This window comes from Solanum verrucosum, unplaced genomic scaffold (genome assembly GCF_900185275.1).
Source record: "Solanum verrucosum unplaced genomic scaffold, falcon-dt-bn FXZP01000048.1, whole genome shotgun sequence".
NCBI lineage: Eukaryota > Viridiplantae > Streptophyta > Magnoliopsida > Solanales > Solanaceae > Solanum > Solanum verrucosum.
The window spans coordinates 3,546,810-3,566,261 of record NW_026020157.1 but is presented as its reverse complement, the minus strand read 5'-3'; the positions used below and the strand labels follow the sequence as shown (position 1 = coordinate 3,566,261).

The window sequence follows — 19,452 nt, the reverse complement described above, 5'->3', positions numbered from 1 at the left end:
GGACATTTTAAAGTTAAAGTATTACTTAATATAAAATGTGTCATTATTTTTGAGATTGACTAAAAAGGAAAGTGAGTCATATAAATTAGAGTCAATTCTCTAAATGGTCACCCAAGTTTAGGGAATTGTATTAAAACTAGATATAGGACCCCGTGCCAGCACGGGGCCCAATATATATTATTTTTTTATTTAAATTTATGTCATATTATGGAATTTGAGAAGTTATTGAAATTTTTATATGATTTTTAAAATATTTTAAATTTTTAGCTATTGTGATTTGTAGTGCTTTTTTTTAACATAATTTTGAAAATAATATTTATTACTCTGTTTGTTCTAATTTATGTGGCACACGCAAAATTTCAAATATTAACCATTTTTTATATGTCTCTTTAATATATTAAGTTCTTAATTATTGTATTTTATAGTACATTTTGAACCTAATTTTTTAATAATATATGTTATTTGCCATGTCCCAATTTATGTGGCATTAATTGATAGATTTGTTGGAGTCGAGAGATTTATTTTGTTAATTATTGTAATTTATAATTTGTTTTTCGTCAATTTCGTCGACTATATTTTTATTAATTATTGTAATTTATTGTTTCTTTTTCGTCAATTTCAAACAATATATGTTTATCATATAATCCATTTTATGTGGTACCAATAGAATTTAGAGAGTCAATTAATTTTTTTATATAAGTTTTAAATAATTATGCTGTTAATTATTGTAATGTATAGTATTACTTATATTATTTTTAAATATATTTAAATATTATATGTTAGGTTTTTTATCCTAATTTATATGGCATTGATAAAATTAAAAGTGTCAAATAATTGTTAATTATTGTAATAGATAATATGGAGTATTTAAGTCATTTATAGTATAGTAATTAATATATAATATGTAGTATTTAAGTGTTATATTATGGAGTTTGAGAAGTTATTGAAATTTTTATATGATTTTAAAAATATTTTAAATTTTTAGCTATTGTGATTTGTAGTACTTTATTTTTTACATAATTTTGAAAATAATATTTATTACTCTGTTTGTTCTAATTTATGTGGCACAGGCAGAATTTCAAATATTAACCATTTTTTATATGTCTCTTTAATATATTAAGTTCTTAATTATTGTATTTTATAGTACATTTTGAACCTAATTTTTTAATAATATATGTTATTTGCCATGTCCCAATTTATGTGACATTAATTGATAGATTTGTTGGAGTCGAGAGATTTATTTTGTTAATTATTGTAATTTATAGTTTCTTTTTCGTCAATTTCAAACAATATATGTTGTTAATTGATAGAATACTTTTAATGTAATTTTTTTAAAAAAATATGTGTGACTGTCCATGTCCCAATTTATGTGGCACATGTAAAGTTTTGACAATTAACCAAAATTTTAATACATTTTTAAAAAATAATTTAAGTCGTTAAATTTTCAGTAATTTAAATTGTTGTATTATTTATTACAATTTATAATGCTTTTAAAGTAGTTTAAATATTGTACTATTTATTATGATTTATAACACTTTTTTTTAAAATTTATGTCATATTATGGAATTTGAGAAGATATTGAAATTTGTGTATGATTTTAAAAATATTTTAAATTGTTAGCTATTGTGATTTGTAGTACTTTTTTTTAACATAATTTTGAAAATAATATTTATTACTCTCTTTGTTCTAATTTATGTGGCAGATGCAGAATTTCAAATATTAACCCTTTTTTATATGTCTCTTTAATATATTAAGTTGTTAATTATTGTATTTTTTAGTACATTTTGAACCTAATTTTTTAATAATATATGTTATTTGCCATGTCCCAATTTATGTGGCATTAATTGATAGATTTGTTGGAGTCGAGAGATTTATTTTGTTAATTATTGTAATTTATAGTTTCTTTTTCGTCAATTTCAAACAATATATGTTGTTAATTGATAGGTTTTTGGAGTGGACTATTTTTTTTTATTAATTATTGTAATTTATTGTTTCTTTTTCGTCAATTTCAAACAATATATGTTTATTATATAATCCATTTTATGTGGTACCAATAGAATTTAGAGAGTCAATTAAATTTTTTATATAAGTTTTAAATAATTATGCTGTTAATTATTGTAATGTATAGTATTACTTATATTATTTTTAAATATATTTAAATATTATATGTTAGGTTTTTTATCCTAATTTATATGGCATTGATAGAATTTAAAGTGTCAAATAATTGTTAATTATTGTAATAGATAATATGGAGTATTTAAGTCATTTATAGTATAGTAATTAATATATAATATGTAGTATTTAAGTGGAAGGTGGTGGGGCCCACTTATATAGTTTGATAAATATATTGGATATTAGTTGTGATTTATAGTATAGTAATTAATAATATATAATATGTAGTATTTAAGTGGAAGGTGGTGGGGCAACTTATATATTTTATAAATATATTGGACATTAGTAGTGATCTTATTGGACCACTGGTAGTCATTCCTAGACTCTTCTATAATATAATAATATTATTTATGTTTCATTTAGGATCAAAATATTTTTCACTGTGGATACATGTATCTATTGTGTCTAGATACATGTATTTGGGATGCATGTTAGTCAGATACATATCATTAAGCTTATCTATTTAAGGATTGTAATTGATAGCCATAAATTAAGGAGGAATTCACGCTTGTAACAATTATGAAATATTCTGGCATATCCCAATTTCTAAAAATAATTAAAATTCTTCTATTTTTTTGGAGATTCACCAAATTTTACACTTCTTCTTCTTGAATAATTTCGACCTTTTTTGTTCAACAATGGTCACTATCATTATTTTATTATGAGATATGTCACAACATTTATTTCTAATATTATCTAAATCAAGATGCATAGTTGATTGTAGTTCAGATACATAATACGAAACTATTATAGATGCACTGCCTAACTAATCCAAGTACATTTACTAACTTGTTTAAGATAGATTATGATATAAGGTAGTTCAGCTACAAATTTTCTATTATATCAGATATAGTTTGGTGTAGCTGTGTTAGATACACTGTTTAACATATTCATTTAAATTGTATATGAGATAATTAAGATACATTAAACTAATAAGTATGACACATACGTTGTTGTTAATATTAGGTCAGATACATGTTATGTAAGTAATTCTGATTAATATACATGAATTTCTTTGATTAATTATTGAATACATCCCCTTGTATATGATATAACACAAATACCGATACTTCTTAGATATACATGTATCTGATAAATAACATTGCTATATATTAGATACAAAAAAAAAATGAAAAATAGCTATATCAGATATCATGTATATGCCATGATATCTGATATCACACAAAATTTAAATTTTTTGAGATTGTAAGATAGATACATAAAGTATACTGCGAATTATGCATAAATCTTACATTTTTTTTACATAAATATTTGAAACACCATCTTGCTCGGCTTGTGTATCTGAATTTTGGGCTGTATCAGTTCTAGTACGTATATCTTCGTAAAAACAATAACGAAGAAATTCATAATAGATGAGGTCTATTTTTAGTAGATTAATAATAGTGTATTGTGCTATTTTTTGTAGATTAATAATTGTGTATTGTGCTATTTTTAGTAGATTAATAATAGTGTATTGTGCCTGTGATGTTCAAGTACTATTCATCAGAACGTCACTTTCCTCATGCAACCACCTCTCCCTACAAAAATAAACATGATTAAATGCTTCCACCCAATGTTTCATGGTTTGCAAGTTTGGCTTCGTTGTAACATTGGAAAAAATAATAATAAAAGAATATTAACAATCTTTTTGTTTGGAGAATAATTAGTTATGAAAATATATTAAGTAAATCTTAAATCAATGAAGTTTTATCTTAATTTAATAAAACTAATCGAAAAAATTAGAAGACTAAATTGAAACCTACGGAAAAATCAAATACATGACATAAATGGTAGTTACAAACCTTTTTGTGCCTTTTTTTTTATTCGTAATTTTGTTGTTTAATGGAAAAAATCGTGTGAGATGGAAGGAATGTGAGTTGATTAGGATGAATACGTTAACTATTGGATATAAAATCGGTTCAAATATTCAGCAATCAACACAAGATTCGATCCCGCAAAATCCAGTCAGCATATGTCCCTTCGCCACTGGCACTATTTAGTGCTTTGTTTCACTGAGTGGCACATTTATTATTTATATGTTTGTTATATACATATATATATATAGAGAGAGAGAGTTTTCGTCGAAGCTTGTGGGTGGCGTGACACCCGACAAGCCTTCATTGATCCGCCCATGATAATAAGTAGAGCTGTCAAAAAGGGCTGACCCAGCCCCACCCGGCCCAAGTCTCGCTGGCCAAGGAATTTGAAGGGCTAGGGCGGGGCGGCCCTTCATTTGGAAGGGCCTAAAAATGCTCAACCCAACCCAACCCTAGAATGGCCGAGGGCTGAGGCAGGCTAGCCCTTCTTTTTTCATTTTTTTTCTTTTCAAACTTATAATTCTATAACATCAAGAAAATGAGAAGATTTTCAAATCAAATATGACAAACAATTGTGTTGTTTCAATAATACTAGCAAAAAATCTGGTGTAATTAGCATGTATCTCGCATACCAAATACGCGAGCGAGATAAGAGAGTGCAAGCAATATGTGAGGGAAGTGAGGGCGCGAGATTTGTCTATGTATCTTAGATACATGCGGATATACTTGGAAAGAGTGTCTCTAGAACAAATTAACCTAATTTTGAGTCTATATATTCCGATATACATGTATTTGAACGTACCAAAATCTGGTAAGATTCATAATATTACAACATAACGTGTATTTAAATAACTAGATTATGTACTAGTGAGATTATTGTAAGTTATCCTTAAATAAAAAGTTTTGGTCCATGGATCGATCCCGGCCCGTCCTTGATCAAGCCTCAAGAGCCAAGGGTTTATATGGGTGGAGCTTATAAGCCCTAGTTTTAAATGGGTTTGAAAAATCTTATCCTAACCCTATCCCAATAACGGATTGGGTTGGGCCAGTCCCATGGACTATGCCCGTTTTGACGGCTCTAATAATAAGCATGAAATAATAAATTTAATTTATAAATATAATGTTAAAGTCCTAAAAAATATGTTTTGCATACAAATTTTTTAAAAAAATTTCACCACCTAATATACGGAGGACATTGATGCCTCGAGAATATCCGAATTTGCATACTACTCATGTCAATTGTCAAGAACGAACTAATTATTTGCAACCCTTTATAGATGGGTCCACCATAATAAATATCTCCAATAATTTATATGTACTATTTGCTTTTTGGAAAAATTCTTTTGGCCAAAATTTAATCAGAATGGAATTTTATTTATGTTATTTTATCTTTTAAAATATTTTTATCCTTTTAAGTTTAATATCTTTTAACTAAAAAAGAAAAAAAGATCAGTTTATTTTCAAAAAAAAAAAATATTATGACTTTTTTAAATTTTTGAATAAATTTTGACCAAATTTTCTAGTCATTTAGCATTATCCATTTTTTGTGGGTTGTAGCTGAGGATCGAGGAGCTGTCGCGCCAGCTACTGAGGAAAAATTAATTGTGGAGCAGAATGTTATTTTAAAGCTTCTTTCATATATATACGTGTTGGAAATGATTACAAGAACAAAGAAAAGTTCAAATGACAAATAGTGTTCCGTTTTATTTTATATAAGTTAGTTTGATTTGATATAAGATTTAAAAAATAAAGAATTTTTTTGAAATTTGTGGTCTAAAGTAAATGATAGATATTTGTGTTATTATAGTTTTTTTTATTAAAGGTAAAATAAATATTTTAATATTAAGTTGTTAATTAATAATTAATATAAAAAAGTGTTATTCTTTTTTGAACTGATTAAAAAAAAGATGAGTCATCTAAATTGAGGTAGAAGGTAAAAATTTCTCGTGAATTTTTATTTTTCGTTGCTCCATTTAGACCTAACTCAATTTAAGATTATCAATTATTATTATTTCTAGCACTATAGCTTAGTCTTACCAGGAATGGAGAGATACGATGATTGCACAAAAAAACTTTTTTGTTTTAATTTTATTTGACATATTATTTTAATAAATAAATAAATTTTTTGAATTTTATTATCTTAAATTAAAGATATATCAAATATATCAAAGTTAGAAAATTGAAATTAAAAAGTTATAAAGAGAAAGTTGAAATTAAACTGTTTGTAAACAATTTTTTTAATGAATTAAAAAATATAGGTCAAATAAATTGAAGTGGGAAATATATAATAAAGAATGGACTATTTAATTAAGGGTGTCCAAGAATAATGATCTTGGCTTGTTGATATAGTGGCATAGCTAGAAATTTAATTAAGGATGTGTGAGAATAATAGTTTGTGATTGTCAAAATAAAATAATAAATATTGTGCTATTTGGGGTTCGAATCCAAAACTCCTTCACTAAAATAGACATCTATTGCCACTACGCCAAAGACATAACTTTTGTTAAAAATGTCCAACTTTAAATATATACAATTTAAATATAAAATTTGACATATATATATATATATATATAACGTAATTTTTTGATAAAGCTAGGTACGCCCCTGGTTGATATCCTTTATATTTTTTATAATACTATCTTTGGAAATTAAAAACTGACGTAGCTTGTTAATTTTGAGTAGAAACAGATAATCTAGAATGGTATAATATAATATAAACATAAAATAAAATAAAAAACGAAAATAGAAAGCCAAATACCATTTGATATATATTCGTCCCCACCTAACATTCTTGGGCATGCAGGTAAATTTCATCATAATTTCCTGAAACTTTTTTTTTTTTTTTAAAAGAATATTTTGAATTGTTATCAATGAAAGTGAGTTTTTATTTTTTTTTTATTATGAAAGTCATTTTCGTTATTTTAAGAAACTTATTTTCTTAAAAATTGAATTTATTGATACCCTTGTCAAATTAGTGTGTTAAAATAAATGCTTTGAGAAACATTTTAGGCAGAAGGTGGAAAAAAGGTTAAGAAAGAGAAAGCTCTCCTAAATTAACCGTAAGTACTGTAGCTTTTCTTCTTCTCTTAATTACCTTTTTCTCATTCATCATGTTTGTTTGTTTCCATCATTTATATATGTATTGTTAATTTTTAATAAAAATTAAAACTACACTTGTTTCTCGATTTATTCTTGCACAGAAGCCACGCTAATTTTTCTGTATCATTTCAATTTTATCGGAATGTTTGGGAGGAAAATGAAATAAGAAAACTTTGATTTTTGTTACTTAGATCTGTGTAAGTAAACAATCCACGTGTGCTATCTAGGGGTGCGCATCGGTCGGTTCGGTTCGGTTTTAGGTGTTATTGGTTCGGTTTATTGGTTTTCGGTTTGTAAATACTTCAAACCGATAACCAAACCAATAACATATTTCTTATCGGTTTTTGGTTAATCGGTTTATGGTACTTAACGGTTCGGTTTTCGGTTTAACCAATAAGAAAATACTCATATATATTATATACACGATAAGAAAATTTTCAAATAAACCATATGATTTTTCCAGCATTTGGCATGAAAGTAATAATCATAAAAGTAACAATCATTTTTCTTGCAAGTTTAGACACTAGACACATTCAAAGGAAAAAATGTGAAAGTAACAATCGTTTAACCATTAACAAAAAGTGTGAAAGTAACAATCGTTTAACCATTAACAATAAGACTAGTAAATTTAGTATAGTCTTATTGGGTTATCGGTTTAACCATTAACAAAAATTAAAAAACCGGAAACCGAACCAATAACCCAATAAAAAAATTTGCAAAACCGTTTAAAAACCGTTAGCCCAATAACCCAATATCAATAAACCAATAGTGTTTTTTTCGGTTCGGTTTATTGGTTAAATTGGTTTTTGCACACCCCTAGTGCTATCTCTCCCTTTTTTTCTAATTTGTTTCCCTTTCTCATAACGTCACACATTTCTCTTCTAGTCTTATCCAAATCATACCTCCCTTTTATATATATATATATATATATATATATATATATATATATTTTTTTTTTTTTAATATCATCGGATAACATAAATTAAATGGTGGGATAATTATTAGTACTATATATTAATTTGAAGTGTAACTAATATATCATAATCCAGTATTTTAGATTGTTAGATCGCATTTGTATATTATAACCAAATAGCTTATTTTATTTTTGACTATTGATCTTTTTTTTCTTTATGAAGGAGTTTTGGTAAAAGGATTTATTAGTGCAAATTTTATTTCAACGATATGTGTGAATTTGGGTTGAGACGTTTTTCATCTGTCATGAAAAGAAACGGAGGCGGATTTTAGAAAAACTTCTTCAAAATTTAAAAGGATTTTTAAAAAAAATTAAAAGTTCTAAGTAAAAATACAATAACTAAAAAAAGTATAAAGGCAGACCTAGCTCCAGGAGACTTCTATACTTGACACCGTTTATCAGTTTGAGACTCTGCTCATCACTTTGTCAATTGAATAAATTCATCTTACTATTGATCGAACTTATATGACATTAATATTACACAATATTTCATATAATTTTTTTTTTTAAAAAAAAAGAAAAAACTGTCTAATCATCCTTAATTAAAAATCAAGAAAAAATTGTCTAATCATCCTTAATTAAATGTTAAGTAAAAACTGTCCTTAATTAAAAAGATTAATGACATTACGTGGTTTGGTGGGATGTAAAGACGTGATTTTTTAAATTATGTTATTTTAATGCAATGTAACTGTATTTTTTATTTATTTGATGTCATTTGCTGATTTTATGGAATGCTAAGGCATTTTGGTGTTTAAAGTGTAGTGATGAATTATTTATATTATGATTGTTGTATCTATAGCTTATAATTTAATTGTACAAAATAATATGTTAAATTGCTTTAAAATGGCTTAAAATGTGTGTATTTGATTTCTTAAATTAGTGAAAAAAATGTATGCGTAATTGCAGTTAGGAACTAAATATGCCTTAAATGTATGCGTATGGGTCTAAATATGCTATCCGTTAAGTTCTGTACGAAAGGATGATATTTTTAGCCTAGTTAATTAATATAATAGAGATATAATTGAACCAAATTATTATAGAACGATAAATATTAGACATTTTGACCATTTTCAAATAGAGGGGCAGAACCATAATAATGGCCTAATGGGTGTGTGTTGCTGAGTAACCAATAACGCTTTTTATTTTTATTTTTTAATCCTCGTATTTGTACTTCGAAATCCATTAAATATATAAAATATTTGAGTTGGGAAACCGAACACAAGTTGTTAGTTCGGCAGTAATGAAGCATCCAAGATAATGTCCACTCCCTCATAACCAAGGATAATTCCCTTTGGTAGCTAAAAAAAAAATGCAAGTTATTCATGTATTAATTTTCTTCCGTATAATTTATTAGGAAATAAGTTATTCATATATAGGATGAAGGGAGACTTTCAAAAATAGCAAACATTTGACACTCTATAACAATAGTTTGCTTAACTACGAATAATAGCAAAATGTTAGGGGAGGAGGGAGGAGAAAAGCGAGCGAGATATGAGAGAGAGAGGAGAGTATATTTTTTCTCCCAAATTTTGGAGGATAAAAATACAAATTTAAAGTGATTTGTATCAAAATGAATACATATTAGGAAGAGAGAGACGAGTGAGATTGAGAGAGGGGGGAGAAAAAATTGTATTTTATATTTTTTTTGCATTGTATTATGTATTTATTTTGCATTGTTTCTGTATTTATTTTTGTATCAATTATATTCTAAATAGAACGAATACGACTGTATTTATCCTCTGTTTGATTATATACAAATACATTTGACGAAGATGATGAATGCATATTGTATTCATACAAATACAAATGATACAAAAATACAAAACATGTGGTTTTTGAATACAATTGAAATAAAAATACAAAACTCTTACCTATATTTAATTGAATATAATTGATATGTAATACATTTGAATAAATTTCTTCTTATTGGCATGAGAGAGAGAAACACAAAGAGAGAGAGGCGGGGGTGGGTGAGAGAGAGGAGAGGCAAGAGAGAGGGAGGAGGGGCAAGAGAGAGGGAGGAGATGCAAGGGAGAGAAGGGAACAGTTTGCTATAAAAATAATATATTGCTCTTTTTTATAATCTTTTTAAATTATAGCCGTTTCATAAATAAGTTGCTAATGTTGACTAGTTTCATAATTTTCATAAAATGAATACTAGTTTAGGTTGACAATTGAGAAACACGCAACTAAAATATGTATACATAAATTCCCTCATAACTAATCTCTATATTATTAATAATTGCATAAGTCTAATCAACTATCAAACGACCCCTATGTGCAGTGGTTCGTATTCAATAGATTCACTTAAATTTTTTTAAAAAAACATAAAAATTGTAATCCACCTGCATAATTTTTTTAATGTTTTCCTTTTGTAGTTAAGTTTGATACTAAAAATAAAATTTATAACAATAAATTCATTTTTTCATTAAATTGTATTAATTTAATAGATAATGACTTAAAATTTTATTTTTTTATAGGTCAATTAGGAAGCATGTAAGAAATTATATTAGTTTTGATTGAACTACTTCCATTTATTATCTTGAATATTTTAGTAACTTTAAAAGAACTGTCTCAATAGATAATACTTTATCACTTTTATAACATGTAAAAAGTTAAAATTAAGTTTGAACCGACACAAAATTGCATAGATCCGCAATCCGTCCAGTCTCGCATTAATTTTTTTAAAAACCATTTCAACCCGACCTGCATAACCCTAAATCCGCCCTACATAACCTTAAATCCACTCCGCCCCGCCCCATTGCCATCCTCCTTCCTAAAGAAAGTTGACAGATTAGGCAAAATAATCCTGATTTTGTTTAAGTAATTAGCATGAGTACAAATTTCAAAGAATTCATACATTAGTTTGTGTCATCCTTGTAAGGATGTTTTCACATGGAAAAGAGTTGTCCAAACACTTTATTTATTGAGAGCAAAATATGGCGTGTTGGGCTAATTAGTCTGATATATACATTGTTGCAGAGGTTGATCGTACGAATTAAAAATGGAAGGTGATGATATTAGTGAGAAGCTGTTGAGTAAAGTGCAAGTGGAAGAGAATGAAGTGAAGATTAAGGAGAAGATATTGACGGAGTGGAAGAACGAAAATAGAAAGCCAAATACCATTTGATATATTCGTCCCAACTTACATTCTTGGACACACTTTCCGTTCAATTTTACTTGTCACTTTTTTTTAAAATAAATTTTTATTTTTACTTTGTCATTTTTGACATATCAAGAAAATACAATAATATTTTTTCATATTTTACCCTCAACATTAAATACTTATTTTTCCAAATCAATTTCTAAGACAACATTTGATAGGAAATAATTTAGTAAAATATCTATATCATTAATTATTTTCTTAAAAGATGTATCAAATTAAATTTTGATAAATAAAAGTGAACGGAGAGAGTAATATTTTTTTGTCGAATTTATTGATACCAACACATCGTTATCAAATTTGTGTGTTAAAACATACAGTATATTATATTATAACAAACATGCTTTGTATGACTTTCATCGTTTAGGAAAGAAGCTAAGTTGGAAAAAGTTGAGAAACGGAAAAACTCTCCTAAATTACCGTAAGTACTGTAGCTTTTCTCTTCTTCTTCTTTCTTCTCTTAATTACCTTTTCTCATTCATCATGTTTGTTTGTTTCCATGAATTACATACTTTTAGGTTTACCATCATTTATATATATGTATTGTTTTTAATAAAATTAAACTTATTTATCGATTTATGCTTATCATTCTTGCACAGAAGCCACGCTAATTTTTCTCTGTATCGTTTCGATTCTATCGGAATGTTTGGGAGGAGGAGATGAAAAAAGAAATAAGAAAACTTTGATTTTTGTTAGATCTGTGTTAGTAAACAATCCACGTGCTATCTCAACTTTATATCTCTCCTTTCTTTTTTTTTCTAATTTGTTTTCTTCCATTTTTCATAACATCACACATTTCTCTTCTAATCTTATCCAAATCTTACCTCCCTATATATATATATATATATATATATATTTATTTATTTATTTTTTTTAGAAAACATTTCATTTTTTATTTTTTTTATTTATGAGTGGTTAAAAGATATCATCAAATTAAATAGGATCGCATAAATTTAATATTGGGATAATTATCACTCCTACTATATATTTTCTTTGAGCGTAACTTATGTATCATAGTCTAGGATTTCAGATTGACTATTAATCTCTTTTTCTTTATGAAGGATTTTTTTTTTTTTTACAAATTTATAAGTTCAAAATAAAAATACAATAACTAAAATAATATAAAGGTAGAATGACCGAAGAGATTTCTGTACTTGACACCGTTTATCAGTCTGAAACTCCTAGTCATCATACTTTGTCAACTGATTGATCAAACTTATATGACATTAATATTGCACAGTATTTCATATAATATTTTTTTCAAAATAATCCTTTTACAAAATTAAGAAAAACCTGTCTAATCAACCTTAATTAAAAGTTAAGGAAAAACTGTCCTTAATTAAAAAAGATTAATTACATGTTCGGAATTGATGGAATATAATGACATTACGTGGTTTGGTGGAATGTAAAGACGTGATTTGAAGCAAGGGGTTTAATTATGTTATTTTAATGCAATGTAACTGTATTTTTTATTTGATGTCATTTTCTGATTTTATGGAATGTTAAGGTATTTTGGTGTTTAAAGTGTAGTGATGAATTATTATGTTATGATATATTATGATTGTTGTATCTATAACTTATAATTTAAATTGTATAAAATAACTCGTTAGATTGCTTTAAAATGGCTTAAAATGTGTGTATCATGTCTTAAATTGGTGAAAAAATTCACTACAATACCAAGTTGCTTCATAAATACTTCACAAATTGTTGCATAATTGCAGTTAGGAACTAAATATGCCTTTGATGTATGTGTATAGGTCTAAATATGCTCTCCGTTAAATTCTGTATGAAATAATGATATTTTTAACCTAGTTAATATAATAGAGATATAATTGAGCCAAGGTAATCTCAACTCCCTCGTTAACCAAGGATAATTCCCTTTTGGTAGCTGAAAAAACACAAGTTATTCATGTATTAATTTTTTTATAACTTATTAGGAAATAAGTTATTCATATATAAAATTAAGGGAAGCTTTCAAAAATAGCAAACATTAGATACTCTATAGCTATAATTTGCTTAATTACGAATAATAGAAAAATATTAGAGGAGGGAGGAGAGAGGCGAGCGAGATCTAGGAGAAAGAGGAGAGTGTATTTTTTCCCCTAATTTTGGAGAAAAAAAATACAAATACAAACTGATTTGTATCAAAATGAATACATATTAGAGGAGAGAGGGAGGAAAGAAGATTGCATTTTGTATTTATTTTGCATTGTACTTTGTATCAATTGTATTCGAAATGCAACAAATTATATTTTGTATTTATTCTGCATTGTATTCTTTATTTATTTTGTATCAATTGTATTCGAAATACAACGAATACAACTGTATTCATCCTCTCTTTGATTAGATACAAATACATTTGACTGAGAGGATGAATGCATATTGCATTCATACAAATACAAATACAATTGATACAAAAATATAAAATACAGTTTTTCGAATACAATTGAAATAAAAATACAAAACTCTCACCTAGTTTTTATTTAATACAATTGATACATAGTATATTTGAATGAATTATTTCTTCTTATTAACATGAGAGAGAAGGGGTGAGAGAGAGGAGAGAGCAAGAGAGAGGGAGGAGAGGCAAGGGAGAGAGGGGAAGGGTAGAGAGAGAGAGAGAGATAGGGCGCGAGAGAGGAGAGAACAAGAGAGAGGGAGGAGAAGCAAGGAAGAGAGGATAACAGTTTGCTATAAAAACAACATATTGGTTTTCTTTATATATATAATATTTTAAAACTATAGCTATTTTCCATAAATAAGTTGCTAATTTTGACTAGTTCCATAATTTTTCTAAAATTAATACGAGTTGTGATTGACAATTGAGAAACACGCATAACTAATGTATGTATACATAAATTTCCTCATAACTAATCCCTATATTATTAAAATTGCATAAGTCTAACCATTATCAAACGACTCCTAAGTTCAGTGGTTCGTATTTAATAGATTCACTTACTTTTTAAAAATAAAAATAAAAATTGTACTCTTTTTTATGTGTGTTAATTACTCTTTTCTTCCTTTGTTTCATATTATTTGACCTCAATAGAAACAAAGTTGTTTCATTTGATTTGTTTAGTTTAGAAAATCAAAAAAGTTTTATTATATTGTTTTTTCTCTATCCTTAGTGTTAAATATTATATAAAATCGTAATAGTCAATTTTAGAGTTCTATAATATAACTAATAAAGTTTATTTAGTAAACTACACTCGTAATAAAAGCTTTGTTAAGGGTTGTGCCATGTCAACATACAGTGGCAGAGTCAGGAATTCCCCAAATGGTGTCTAGAAATAGCACAATAAAAACTATTTTCAAGAAGTAAAACTAGTGAGATTCAAACACATGAGCACTACCTCATTCCAAGGAGGTGAAACCACTAGGCTACAATAACTTGTTGTGTTAAGGGTGTCCAAAATATGTTATTTAATCATTTCATGTATCATTTTACTTGTATATACGGTATTTTTTTCGACAAATTGGACACCCTGACCACCATGTGGCTACGCCACTGTCAACATAATTAATATGAAACAAATAGAGTATATTTTTTCTTTGATCATGAATTTCTCTATATACTTTCTAAATATTTTGAATTGTTAACTATTTTGACATATAATACTTCTTACGTAGTTTCTAAATATCAAGACGTTAATTTTAGAAGATTAAAGATTGAATGTCCAAATTCACACTGCACATAAATTAGTTTGGTGAATCAAACCACAAAATTGAAAGAGGGAGTATGCAACAAAGTTGAGTGTAGACAAAATAATCCTGATTTTGTATGAGTACAAATTTCAAAGAATTCATACATTAGTTTGTGTCATCCTTGTAAGGATGTTTTCGTATGTAAAAGAGTTGTCCAAACACTTTATTTGGAGGTTTGAATTGAGAGCAAAATATGGTGCGTTGGGCTAATTAGTCTGATATATACATGTTGCAGAGGTTGATCGTACGAATTAAAAATGGAAGGTGATGATATTAGTGAGAAGCTGTTGAGTAAAGTGCAAGTGGAAGAAAATAAAGTGAAGATTAAGGAGAAGATATTGGCGGAGTGGAAGAAAATGTGGGTGATAGCTGCTCCTGCCATTTTTACTAGATTCTCGACGTTTGGAGTAAATGTCATTAGCCAGGCATTCATCGGTCATATTGGTTCTATCGAACTTGCAGCCTACGCCCTTGTCATCACTGTCCTCCTCAGATTTGGAAATGGCATTCTGTTAGGAATGGCAAGTGGATTGGAAACACTTTGTGGACAAGCATATGGTGCTAAACAGTATCACATGTTAGGCATATATCTTCAAAGATCTTGGATTGTCTTGACTGTAACAGGAACTCTGCTTTTACCAATCTTTATTTTCACAACTCCTATTTTAAAAGCTTTAGGCCAGGAAGAAGCTATAGCGGAAGAGGCAGGAGTTATTTCGTTATGGTTAATACCGGTGATTTATTCCTTCATTGCATCATATACATGTCAAATGTTCTTACAAGCACAAAGTAAGAACATGATTATTACTTACTTAGCAGCATGTACTCTTGTGATTCATATCTTCCTCTCTTGGCTTTTAACGGTCAAGTTCAAGTTTGGAATGACTGGTGCCATGACGTCTACACTCTTGGCATATTGGCTTCCTAATATTGGTCAGTTGATATATGTGACTTCTGGAGGTTGTAAAGAAACATGGAAGGGATTTACATCTTTGGCCTTTAAGGATCTCTGGCCTGTTATCAAGCTTTCTTTCTCTTCAGGTGCCATGCTCTGGTGAGATGAGATTTCACTCGATTCCATTCCATGTCGTTGACTAGTTACGTTGTTTTGATTTGATGAAAATTATTCTTTTGACAGCCTTGAACTATGGTACAACACTATACTCATTCTTCTTACAGGAAACCTCAAAAATGCTATGGTTCAGATTGATGCTCTTTCTATATGGTAGCTAACTACTCCACCTCTCTAATTTCATTACATTTTACATTTTACATCACTCATCTTATTCACTTTCTCAGTCTTAACATCAATGGTTGGGAAATGATGATTTCACTTGGTTTCTTAGCTGCAGTATGGTACTATTCATAACCACCTCTCGACTTCTTTAGATTATTGTTTTTCTCATTGTCATTCATGTTCACAAAACTATTTTTTAGTGTACGTGTATCAAACGAGCTGGGAAGAGGGAGTGCGAAAGCAGCAAGGTTTTCAATCTTGACAATAGTGATAACCTCATTTGTTATTGGCTTCATCCTGTTTCTGTTCTTCCTTTTCTTGCGTGGACGCCTGGCCTATATATTTACTGAAAGTGAAGATGTGGCTGAAGAAGTTGACCACTTATCTCCTCTATTATCATTTTCTATACTTTTAAACAGTGTTCAACCAGTTCTCTCTGGTAACTTGTTTGGTTCATAGACTTAATTCTATATAATATGAAAATGTAAACATAGGTAATTCTCATGATTTGATGTCACAACTTGCTATAGGTGTAGCTGTTGGAGCTGGATGGCAGAGTATAGTAGCATATGTTAACATTGGATGTTACTACTTGGTTGGCATTCCAGTTGGAGTTGTACTTGGTTATGTTTTCAAACTGCAAGTTAGAGTAAGTTGCTCATTTTTGTCTACTTTTTTTTTATGGTTTTCTACTTTTGACTGAGGGTTATTTGCCCTCTTAATATCATTTTAGGGTGTTTGGATTGGAATGTTGTTTGGTGTATTGGCACAAACTATTGTGCTACTTGTCATCACTCTCAAAACTGATTGGGACAAACAGGTATTTCTTCATTTTAATACACTCAATTAATGTTAAAGCTACCTACTAAATACTCCCTCCGTTCTTATTTAATTGTCACCATTTTAGGATTCACGTCCCTTAAAAAACTAGATAACTTTATCATTTGTATGTTTATTTAGTGTTCTATTGAAGTCAAGTTTTCAATAAATGAACATAAATTAATTTATTTTGATTAATTAATTTCACCAATGAACATGAATAAATTACTTAGTTTTTACCAACATGGGTTGTGGTGCAGCGGTGAGACTGCTTCACCCTTAACCAGATGTATCAGGTTCGAGCCCGGGTATGAAAAAAATCATGTTGGGAGTGTCACCTCGAATGAGCCCTGTAGTGCGCGATCCAGATTTAGTCGGGGCTTTAGTGTGGACTCTAGACATCGGGTGGGAAACCCAAAAAAAATTACTATGTTGGTCAAATTCATACTTTCAAGGCTAACAACTCTCAAAGGAAAAATAGGAAGAATAGTATCATTTATGCGTTGATTTTGTGAAACAACAAAAATATTTATTTTTAGTAAGGACAACATGTTAATAGAAACGAAGGGTACTAATTATTTTTTATTCAACAAAATGTCTCTTGCAGGTATTAATTGCTCAGGAGAGAGTGAAAAAGTATTTTGTAGAAGCAGAACCTAATAGTGATTCACAAAATGCTTGAAGTTGATATTTATTGTTTTTGATTAATGGTATTTGTTGCCATATCATTTTATATTCATGCAAAATGAGAAGTGGAGTAAGGGTTCATTGTATTAATATCTCCTTCTCTTACAGATATTTCCAGCAAAAGTTTAAAAATTGAAAAGAAGTGGCTTGTCATAGAAATTTTATTTGATCTAATCAAAATATAATAAATTATTCATGAACTTTGTTGGTTTTTTGATAAAGAAACAAAGAAAATAATGGAGAAAGACTTAGAGAGAATTTTTTTTGAAGTATTATCAAAGGGAATTATTTTATTAATAATTCAGAGACTTACATTTATAGATATAATTCCTAACTAAAAATAGAAAAATATATTATTAACTTGTCAGTAAAATTTAAATAACAAATAAAAAGAACGAACTCCTAAATTCAAGTTACATAGGACTCTAATAATATAACTTAAAACCCTAAAAGTAGCTAACTGTTTTATTTCTACAATATCCTGTGACATATTCTCAACACTCCTCCTTAGATCAAGAATTGTAGATTATGATCTTGTGAACAAATCTGACAATTCATCTTTTGTCTTGCAAAACTTGTGTGCATCTTCTGTTGGATTAAATGAGAAGCTCTTACCTCTCATTTCAACTTGTAAATCTCTTGCTTAGTGGAATCAAAGATCCGACAATATTTGTCTCCAAATAATAATTTAAAATCATTTTTTATTAACTGACCAACACTAAACAAACTTTTATCAATATCAGGCATATAAAGAACATCTAAAATTATTTTTGTACCTGAATTTATTTTAATTGCAGCATATCTTTTTCCTTTTGCAGGAATATAATCACCATCCTCAATTCTGACTTTCTTATTTTCATAGGAATGAACTCTTTAAAATAAATTCTTTAATATGTCATGTGGTTTGTACAACCCTATCAATCATCCAAAAATTAGGTTTTTTGGTTGAAAAATAAGTTTCCACAAATAAGTGGTCTTCTTTTTCTTTAGTAGTGACTTGGGCAACTGTTTCATCTTTTTGAAATTTGCTTTTGCAAATCACAACTTCATGACCAAGTTGTTTGCAGATCTTGCACTGTGCATCTAGTCTTTTCCAACATTTATATGGAGGATGTCCATTTTTTCCACAGTGCTGACAATCTTTGTGTTTTGTGGTTGACTACTAATTCTCCTTCAACCATGTCATTTCGCTTCATAAGTCTCCTTTGTTCTTGTTCCTGCAAAGAATTTAACAATTCTGCCAAGGTAATTTTGGACAGATCTTGTGTTTTTCAAGGTAGTTATACATGCTTAATATCTTTCAGGAACTGTAATAAGAATTTTTTCAACAATTCTTGTATCCTTAAATTCAGTGCCTAGTAATTTTACCTTGTTGACAATACCAAACAATCTGTCAGAGTATTCCTTGACTGTTTCCGACTCTTTCATTCTCTGCAATTCGAATTTCCTCATTAAATTTAATACCTTCATTCCTCAAATTCTTTCATATCCGGCATATTCTTTCTTCATATAATTCCAAACTTGTTTTGGTGATGTGAGAGTCATGATTTTCGTAAAAATAATTGTCGAAACAACATCAATCAAAGTTACTTTTAGGTTCATTGCATTCATAAGAGTTCATTGCATTCATAAGAGGTGTTTTGAATCATCGTATTGATGATGAGTCGCTGAAGGAATACTTCTACAGAGGCTAGGATGACAATAGCAAGGTTGTGCTTGATGCTATCCCTGGGGGTTCATATGGTGAGTGTACCTTTGAGCAGATTGCTAAGAAATTGGA

General features: G+C 28.4%; 1 protein-coding gene, 1 non-coding gene and 1 pseudogene across 2 annotated transcripts; 1 reads left to right on the top strand and 2 right to left on the bottom strand.

The window, feature by feature from the left end:
* The first annotated feature begins 7,029 nt into the window (after positions 1 to 7,029).
* Positions 7,030 to 17,762, top strand: LOC125828377 (protein DETOXIFICATION 21-like). Its single transcript, XM_049507693.1, has 8 exons — positions 7,030 to 7,048; positions 15,165 to 15,983; positions 16,068 to 16,154; positions 16,229 to 16,285; positions 16,367 to 16,605; positions 16,697 to 16,815; positions 16,900 to 16,986; positions 17,593 to 17,762. Exons 2-8 carry the CDS (start codon positions 15,187 to 15,189, stop codon positions 17,665 to 17,667), a joined length of 1,461 nt encoding a protein of 486 aa, XP_049363650.1. The 5' UTR covers positions 7,030 to 7,048; positions 15,165 to 15,186; the 3' UTR covers positions 17,668 to 17,762.
* Positions 7,144 to 7,247, bottom strand: LOC125828406 (U6 spliceosomal RNA). The gene has a single exon (XR_007443047.1). It is a non-coding gene; the product is annotated as a U6 spliceosomal RNA (small nuclear RNA).
* Positions 11,778 to 11,891, bottom strand: LOC125828405 (U6 spliceosomal RNA; annotated as a pseudogene).
* Positions 17,763 to 19,452: the final 1,690 nt, after the last annotated feature.